General features: G+C 34.1%; 1 protein-coding gene across 1 annotated transcript; it reads right to left on the bottom strand.

Moving 5' to 3' along the window:
• Nucleotides 1-968: 968 nt before the first annotated feature.
• On the bottom strand, nt 969-6,908 carry LOC116030447 (methylsterol monooxygenase 1-1-like). The gene is made up of 6 exons (XM_031272696.1): nt 6,596-6,908; nt 5,202-5,547; nt 4,770-5,092; nt 1,900-2,047; nt 1,756-1,788; nt 969-1,312 (listed from the first exon to the last, which is right to left on the bottom strand). The coding sequence occupies exons 2-6, from the start codon at nt 5,529-5,531 to the stop codon at nt 1,235-1,237; spliced, it is 912 nt and encodes a 303-aa protein (XP_031128556.1). The 5' UTR covers nt 5,532-5,547; nt 6,596-6,908; the 3' UTR covers nt 969-1,234.
• Nucleotides 6,909-9,879: the final 2,971 nt, after the last annotated feature.

Here is a 9,879-nt window from a genome sequence, read left to right as displayed (position 1 = left end):
AGAAAAAGAAAAAAAAAAAAAAAAAAAAAAAAAACAACAACAACAACAACGCAACTGGGACTTGCGTTTCTTGAGATACACAAGCCTCATTTGTGTATCTCAAGATACAAGTCTCATTTGTGTTTGTGTTTGACCCAGTCTGACAAGGAACACATTTGAAAAATGAGTTTTTCCCAATTTTTTTTTAATTTTAAAAATGCCAAATTTTTGTCAATTGTTTTGTTTTTGGTTCCATTATTGTCTTTGCCCCCCACCCCCCCCCTCCCCCCAAAAAAAAGGTGAGAATAATGAAATGACATAAAAGTCTTTCATTTTGACCGTCAATAGACAAAAATGTGACACAAGATGAAAAGTATCCAATCCTTAAAGAGTGACTAAAATATGACAAAAATTTTAATAGTGAATTAAAAATGCACAATCCCCAAATGGGTTGAGAGCTTAAGACTTGGAGGATTAACTTGGCGTGAGATTTCAAAAACGAATCCCTACGCACGGGGGCTGGCCATAGTACCAGTTAGGGCATAGTCGGATGTCCCCCTCTCTTGGATAAAAAAATGCACAATCCCTAATTATTAAAAAAATGAATTTATTTTATTTTATTTTTTTGCTTCGACAAGTTGACAATTGACACAGTACTAAGCTAGCATTGAATACTTCCTCTACCGCCATAATATCCTCTTCCTAATCTTCTACATAATCCCTCTCTCTACTGCCTTTTCCTCAAATTTTTCCTGAAGAACCACATCCACTCCTACAAGATTCAACCAAAAGTCAACCATTACCCTCTCCCATTCCTTCCACTGCCACAAATCAGTGATGGCCCGCGCATGTTCATGTTCATCCTCGTCTTCGCCACTCTCCAACTCATATATTTCCAGTCGGGTGAAGAGAAAGGTGGAAGAGGGAGAAGCCTGTCAAGTTTTTCTTCAGCCTGACGTGACATTTCAAATACACTAACTCAGCCAACAGGTAAAAAACTTGTTTGAAATTTCATTATCATAATTCACAATTAAACTGTCAATTGTCAAATGACCACTTTTACTTTATCACTAATACATAAAATTCTCCCCTAGGTCCACACAAGACCACTTTTTAAAACAAATCCATGCCCTCCAGCCAGTACTACTACAACTTCCAAATCTATGAGACACTAAAAACAAAGCACTCGGCTGACTTCATGCTTCCACAACTTCACTAGTAAAGAAATAAGAAGGTTGTAATTGAAGCTCCAGATCTAGTCAACTTTAATATCTTCCCCTGCCTTGTGTGAAAATTCATTTTGTTCACTGTTGATTTTAGAGGCTTCTCGTAACTGGAACAGAACACAAATGATTAATGAATCAAAAGAATACAAATAGCAAACAGTTAATCAGTTGAAAAATAAACCCTAGAATCAACCTATCAACACTATTAACTGTAAAGCAATTTGAATAAGATGAAAGCAAAGACAAAAACTTGTGTGAGACCTCGGTGAAATAGGTCAAGTTAAGATAAAAATGTAATACTAATCAGGAATAAAGTGTTCCTTACTTATAAGGGAAAGTGTAATGCTTTTGAAGAAAAATGTAATACTTTTAGTATTACATTTTTCTGTATAAGTATTACATTTCCATCTTGACCGACCTGTCTCACGGATAAGGATCTGTGAGACGGTCTCAAAGGAGTATCACTTGAGAGCAAAATAGTCTATCTGAAAACTCATGGACTACATGGTCTTTGTCAATGAAATAAAAATAAAACAAGGCAAAAAGATACCTGCTGAAGGACTTTCTTTTGATAGCGGTAGCCCTGCGAGATTAAGGCCAAAAAAAATGTAAGAAAATGTTTGGTCTTAAGGCCTATATAAATCGCTGTTGAGAATTGATCCAATATAGATTATTTATAATTTTACATACACACCTTGTCAGTTCCATAGATGTAATCACAATAGGTGAATACTGAAGCAAAATTGCTGTGACTTAGGCCACCAACATAATGATGGTAGTCATGGTGATCTGGACCACCATAAAAAGGAATATATTTTGTGGGAGTCCAAGGAAGGTCATACCTGAGTCAATATTGGCAATTGATGTATGAAGTAAATCTGAAGAAAGAAAATATGACAAAAAAAAAAAAGGCAATTGATTCTTATTCCTATTTTAATAGGAGCCAATGTAGCTTTTGTTAAAATTCCCTATCGTTTCCATTCCTTAATTTTTGTTAATCCAATTCTTAAGGTCAAGCACTCAAGCCAAATACCTTAATACCCCCATAGTTTAAACATAATGACGACACAAAAGCACCAAAATGGCCCAAATGAGTGCAATGATTAACCAGATGTTCTCACATGATTTATTCATAACATTGCAACATTAAACTGCTTAAAGTTTGCAGTCACAACTCTTACATAGATAACCAAACTACCAAAGCAGTCAATTACGGAGTATTTTGTATGTTGGATTAATCATTTAATCTAAGTTGCTTATTAAGCAAAAGATGAACTTATTTACCAAGTTAGGTGAACTCGACACAACTCAATCATTGCCCACCAGCTTAGATTGACTACATGCACCCTCATTTTCCATTAAGGGTGTGTTTGGAAAGCAGGAAAATGATTCCAGAAAATGAGTAGAAATGTATAATTATATTTTTTTATTATTTTATTTAAAATATAAAAATATATAAACTAATAATATTTATTAGAAATTAGAAATAATTTTTTTTTAACAAAAAAAATCGAATGAAGCCATTTTCCGTTTCCAGAAAATGACTTCCAGATCTGGAAGTCCATTTCCGGTAAAATAAGCTCATTTTCCGTGGTCAACGGAAAATGTTTTCCGTTGACCACATTTTCCGGATGTTGCCAAACACCAAAAGCCCGGAAAATGATTTCCGGAAATCATTTTCCGGGTTACCAAACACACCCTAAGTTCTGTTTAAGAACACATTCTACAGCAAAAGTCACAACTCATATTCTTCTTTGTTGTTGAGATGGATAATCAACAATCAATCAACTATGTGATATATTTTTAAAATGCCAGGCATAAATTCTTCTTTTAAAAGTGAAATTCCCCTACTTAGATGTGTCTCTCCCTTGGTTGTCTCATTGCCAATTATGTATGCAACATGTTAAAATAAAAATTAGGAAGATAAGATAATTAGGTAATCAAAATGCTAAGTATCCAAATTGTTGCTCCTCTACTGTGCCATTGAGTCCAAATTTGTTATTGGGTAAATTACATTATAATTCAATATCAATTCAAAACATTGCATGAAATAATAAATAGTGCAAAATTTTATTATATTAGAAATAAAATTAAAAAAAAGGACACAGCATGGTGCATTCAATATGGCTATATGTACACATCAAATAGCATGCAACTATCATAATCCAGAAGTTACTTTTCAAACTATTTCAAGGATATGTTTAGGTATTTGTAGACCCATTGTGCCACCTTTCACAGGGAAATTGACTGAAATATGTTCAATATTAGGAAAACTTTATTGAATATTAGGAAACTCCTAGTAGGGTGGACTTAGTTTCCTATTCCTATTATGATAGATTTGGTATGTAGTTTAGTATATATAGAGGTACATAGGATACAACCTATTGTAATCTTTCATTATAATATATTCATATATTCATATGGGTCAGTCAATCTGCCGGACCGACTGACCACATGGGTGGACATGGCTACTATACATCATTGCGAAAAGGCCTCTTGAAAGTGCATAAGCCTCTCGAGGAGAACCATTAAGATGAACAGATTTGGCATCATGCCCGTATGTTTTCTCAACAAGGATGCCAGTAGTAGGAGCAATGAAAGAAGAGAAGGATATTTCAAATGCACAATCAAAAGCATAAATCATGGCACAGTGTATTGAAGGCACCACTTTGGCAAACATGGGGCCGTTTGTGGCGGTGGCATTCCAGCTGATGTAAGTCCCATCAAGAATAGGGTTGTAGCAAATGTACAGTAGCTGCTTACAGATTGAGGTCAGTCAATCCCGCACGTCCACCCATGTGGTCTGTCATTCCAGTAGATTGATCGACCCACATGGGTCAGTCAAATGGCATGACCCATGTGGGTTTGAATTTTATTTTTTTAATTTATTTTTGACCAAACGAATTTGGGAAATGCGTTTGGCTAAAAATAAATAAAAATTGTCAAACACATTTCGAAAAGGTGTTTGACGCATAAACATACACCACGCGCATTTCCGATTTGCGTTTGTGGTATACGTGAATATATCCCAAATGCATTTCAGAAATGCGTTTGGTGTATAAGTTAAAAAAAAAAAAAAAAATAATAATAATAATAATAATAAAATAAAATAACACTAAAAAGTTTTTATGGTGCAGAACACCAAAAACGCATTTCCCAAAAGTTTTTTTCCCTAGATTTGTCAAAAAATCAAATATTTTCTATTTTTGTCCATAACTCTAGTTTTCTTCCTATTTCAATCAATTCCCCACTCTGCAAAAGAAACCTTTTAATCCTTCTCTTGATTTGGAAAACAAAGTTGTTTCACTAGGGAAGATCCCATCCATACCATTTCACTTTACTTACATAAATCCAAATTGATAAAAGCAAACAGTGCAAAGAAAGGGAAAATAAATGTCACTGTTTGAGGATGATTTGGTCAAACTACCAATAGAAAGAAATAATTAGCAACTCAATCAAGCTAAAACTCAACAAAAAAAAAAACAACAAAGGGAGAATTTTTCAGCAATGCTAGTATTGTGTCAATTGTCAAAGCAAAGAAAACGAGAGAAGATGCATACATACCCACTGTGTGTCTCGATGGCTTCAATCTGTCTCAGCCCAATCCACAACCAGAATGTAATAATGTGACCTGGGACCATGGCAGGCCCTAGAAAAGACGGGATCCCAAGGATCAAAATCTCCGCCCAGTGTGCATATGGTGCTGCAAATCCTATTGGAGCTGCGTACTCATGGTGAACCTTGTGAATCTTCTCATACCCCCATTTGCAATGCATAAACCTGTGAATCCAATAGTTGGTATAGTCCTCTACTAAGAAATACACCATCAATTGGGCCACAATTTCCCATATTGACGGCAAGGGCAAACTTGTCCTTACGCCAATCATCTACATTCCCAAAAAAGTCAAGAACACAATTAAATAGCATACTCTATAAGATTATCAATTATATATTTCCTAGAAGCTGAATTAAAACAAATATAAGTGGAAATACTACTTTGATAGAGGGATACGATACGAGTTGGAGAGGGCCGACGACGAGAATGAACATGCGCATGACTGATTTGTAGCAGCGGAAGGATTCAGCGAGAGTGAGATTGACTTTTGGTTGAAGCTTGTAGGAGCGGATATAGTTCTTCAGGAAAAATTCAAGGAAGTAGTAGTAGAGAGGGACAAAGGAGAAGATGAGGAAGAGGAAGAGGATATTGTGGCAGTAGAGGAAGTAGTCAGATTTGGTGGCTGAGTAGTTGAACCAGATTGTCTCCGCGCCCGTGAGGGGTCGGCCCAGGGCGGCTTCTGCCTCTTGTATGGTAGCGTACGGCAGCATACTAGATGCAGTTAAGCTGGAAAATGTGAAGATCAAGTAAATATGTTAATGAAAATTCACTTTCTAGTTAAGATAATGGCATATGGCATCATACTAGAAATGTGAAGATCAAGTAAATACATTATGAAGATTCACTTTCTAGTTAAGACTAGGGGTGTAATCAAGCCGGAGTAGTCCATGCTAGAAGCTTGGCTTGATTCAAATAATCTAAGCACAAGATCAACCGAGCTTTGATTTTTTGATTTCGTGCTCGCCTCTACTCTAGCTGGTCAATTCGCAATTTATAATTACAATTAGAAATTAATATATTATAAATAAATCTCACAAATTAATTTTGAGAAATTTCATAGTGAATATATTGTTATTTTCTAATTGATATCATATTTCTTAATCAATGACCACAGAATGTGAGAATGTATTGCCCTATCCTCTTATTACCAAGCTTGAAATGAGAATTGATTGGTTGAAATGTATTCTCATATTATGAGAATGTATTCACTGGTTAGACATTTTCACTACCAATTCACAATTCTTAGTGGGAAGAAATACATTTTCACTAACAATAATCAATGAACACAGAAACAGTAAGAGAAAACTATCGGTACCAAAAAATAGATCTCAAGCTAAATATTTCAATTGTATTCAAAGAAGGAAAAAAAATGACAAATGAATTTTCATAGCAGCAAAATGGAATTACATTTCAAGCACAATTACTGGCAGACAACGACAGCAAACAGTAATCAGATTGAGTAAATCAGAAGAAAAAAATAAGGACAAATCAATTTTATAGCAGCAAAGTGGAATTAATTTTCAAGCACAAGTCCAGTACAAATACTGGTAGACAGCTCGACCGTAAACAGTAGATTTGAGCAAATCAGAAGAAAAAAAGGACAAATCAATTGTAATAACAGCAAGATGGGATTAATGTTCAAGCAAAAGTCAAACACAAATACTAGCAAACAGCTCCACAGTAAAATAACATTAAAAGTTACACAAATCAAGCAAAAATTACACAAAATAAATTTTAAGAAAAAAAAAACAAAAAACAAAAAACAAGGCATTACCTGTGTTGCGACTTGCGAGGGTTTAGAGGCGGAACTGTGGCGTTGATGCGGAGATTGGGATAGAATGCCGCTGATTCCAATGGGGGGATTGGATAAATTGGTAAAAGAGGCGAGAAGGAAGAAAAGAGTATTTATTTACACAAATGTATGAGGTAGAATGCGATGTAGCAGATGGTCGCCGGTTGTTGGAACGAGATGACCGCCGGGCAGAGAGATTTGGTCTGAGGAGAAGCAATGAGTGCAGGCTGCAGCTAGCCAGGGCAAAAATTTCTTGTGGATATTAATAAAAGATACATTTTTAACAGGGGAAATGGTAGTTCATACCAAAGTGCAATTAATAATAGAAGATACATTTGGAGGGATTCATTGGGTAACATGGGACAAAATGTACTGTCCAAAAAAATTTTGGAAGTTTGGATTTATATATATATAATATAATATAATATAAACCTACAAAAATGCACTATTTTTTTTTAGTTAGCCGCTTAGGCGTTAGATGCTACTCTACCACTCACCTACTCCAACCATGATATATAGATTATTTTTAATTATATAATTTTAAATTATAATAATTATGACGGGACGGGATGGAGAGGGGTATCTCGTCTCCCGATGAGGAATTACATACATTCTTTGTCTCCGCTTCATGTTCCCCAAACAATTTTTACATTCCTCTCCGCCCTGAAGCCAATTTTTGTTTTTTACTATCAAATTTTCCTACATTTTTCTTGCATACACAGCTTGAATTTGTTTCATTATACCTCATAGGCTCGTACATTAATGCAGGTCTAGGCTCATCTCCAAGCTATGTTTGGAGAAACATCTTGGCTGCCTAGAATCTTATCAAGAGTGGTTGTAGATACAGAATTACGGGGTGTATTCAATCAAGACTTTTAAAGATTTTCAAAGAGTTTTAAAGTGATGGATTTTAATTGACTATTGTAGAGTTCTTATAAATATTCCTAAAATCTTTTAAACTTTCATCAACTTTATAAAAGTTTATAAATATCCGTACAACAAACATTTATAAACTTTTAAAAACTTTTTCATATTAAAACTTCTACAAAAGTCATTAAAACTCTAAATTGAATACACCCTTACAAACATTCCATAACTTCTATTAATATATTATTTATAATTTTCTTACAAAAAATATTTCTATAGATCATAAATAAATTAGCGCATTGTAAAAAAAAAAATACAACCAATAGCAACTACAAAAATATTTTTAAATTAAATAAAATTTTAATTAGTATATTTTTGAATGCATTGAATATATTTTTATTTTCTTATATAAATACATATATTAATATTTAATAAATATAAAATTATTTAAAATTATATTAATTAAATAAAATTTTAAAATATGATTTTTTACTAAATTTTGCAACCAGCAGCAACTTGCTGCTGGTTGCGGCAGCAAATTAATGCTGCGAACAGCACATCAGCAAGCTGCTGCTGTTCGCACATCAATTATTTTTATTTTTATTTTTTTTTTATTTTTATTTTTTGCTATTCGTAGCAATCCCTCTCTCAAAAAAAAAATTGCAGTCAATATTAACAAATAATTTTTCGTAACAAAGTTTGGGACGTATTGTACAATTAATGAAAAATTGTCTAGTTTAAATAGAGAAAAAAAAAGTTTGTAGAGAATCTTGAAAAGTTTGGGGTTGGAGGTTGGATTTCATCTATTTATATTAATGAATAAAAAGTCTTCCGAAATCCTATTTTGACAAAGTCTATGAAAGTTAATAACATTTTGAATACAAGTAGACTTTTAAATACTCTATAAAAGTCTGAATCGAATACCAACATACTTTTAAAGAGTTTTAAAAAGTTTGGATTCAATACCGGTAGACTTTTAAAGAGTCGTTAAAAGTCTAAATTAAATACTGCCAAACTTTTAAAGTTGATAAAATTCTTTAATTAAAAGTCTATAAAAGTTATGATTGAATACACCCCTTAGAAACGGAGCTACTACTAGAGTTTGGGATGCGCCATGGCTATTAGACAATGGAACCCCAACTATCCAAACAATCCCAACTTTTGAGCAAAGGGACATGATGGTGACTGGTTTGATTAATCATCAATCCCATAAGTGGACACGCACTACTACAAAACATAGTGACACACCTATCAAGTATCAATGAAGGGTATTTGGTTCTGACATGGTAATATAAGGGGTAATTACACGGTTCAAATGGGTATAGACGGCTACATGAAGTCCCCACAACTGATGATTTCAATCGGAAACTTGATGTGGAGAGCCTTGGTAGGCGTTCTGCCTACAACCATTAATCTATGGAGCAGGAGGGTAGATATTACCACCAGATTGTCCTTTGTGTGGAGATCAGAGGGAGATGAAGAACTCAGCTCTCGTTTTCACTGCAGGAGGATGAGGATTTTATGCAGTGGGGTAGGCAGGTTGTTAGGCGAGACGGAAGGCATGAAGAAGATAATCACATGGATCAAAGTCTGTGGCCTAACCAAAGTAGAGTAGAGTTAGGTTGTTTAATTCTTTGCAATAGTTTATACTTAACTCTAGCAGTGATCAATCTTATACCGGCTTAGTTATTTATGATTGTAGGCTTCTCTTAGACTCTATTAGTGATTATGAGATCCGCTATGTTTACAGATGTGATAATCGTCCACTCCCTAGCAAAAGTGGATGGTGCATGGACGGCTCATTTTGTATGGTGCGAGAGAACCTCCGAGCTTCTTATGTTCTAGACTGATTTAATGTAATCTGATCATTTACTTTCAAAAAAAATAAAATAAAATATGCATTTCTTGTGCATTTCTCAATTGAATTTTATACGGAAGTGCAATTAAGTTCTCAAACTTTTAAAATAAAAATACTACTTGAACTACAAAAATCTATTCCCAACTTTTACTAACAGGTACAAATTATAACGCTCTTGTATTAAACAATCAAGAATACATATCATAAGGAGTAAAAAATGATTGTATATAATGAGAGTACATGTAGAATTACTCTTTTAAAAAAAATGCAATTAAGCACTCAAATTTAGCAAAAGGAGTCAAAAAATTCATATTTATAGGTAACTTATAAAATTATCACCATTGACCACGGCTTACCGTCGTCGTCACCATTAAATCAATAGTTTATTGCCAAAAACAACTAAATGATCACTTTCTCCAAAAGAGAAGACGACGGATGTCACATTCTCCATTGAAAGGCAACCAAAAGCCACTTTCTACAAAGGATGAGGTGATGACTTCATTGTAAGGCAACAAAGTGGTCACCCTCTACAACGAAGAAG

This window comes from Ipomoea triloba, chromosome 9 (assembly GCF_003576645.1).
Source record: "Ipomoea triloba cultivar NCNSP0323 chromosome 9, ASM357664v1".
Classification (NCBI taxonomy): Eukaryota; Viridiplantae; Streptophyta; class Magnoliopsida; order Solanales; family Convolvulaceae; genus Ipomoea; species Ipomoea triloba.
This window is presented reverse-complemented; position numbering and strand designations above follow the sequence as displayed.

Coding starts and splice junctions, on each gene's coding strand:
- LOC116030447 (XM_031272696.1), bottom strand. CDS start 5,531: ATGCTGCCGTACGCTACCATACAAGAGGCAGAAGCCGCCCTGGGCCGA. Junction 5,093..5,201: donor TATCGTATCCCTCTATCAAA/GTAGTATTTCCA, acceptor TTGGGAATGTAG/ATGATTGGCGTAAGGACAAG. Junction 2,048..4,769: donor GCCATCGAGACACACAGTGG/GTATGTATGCAT, acceptor ATATTGACTCAG/GTATGACCTTCCTTGGACTC.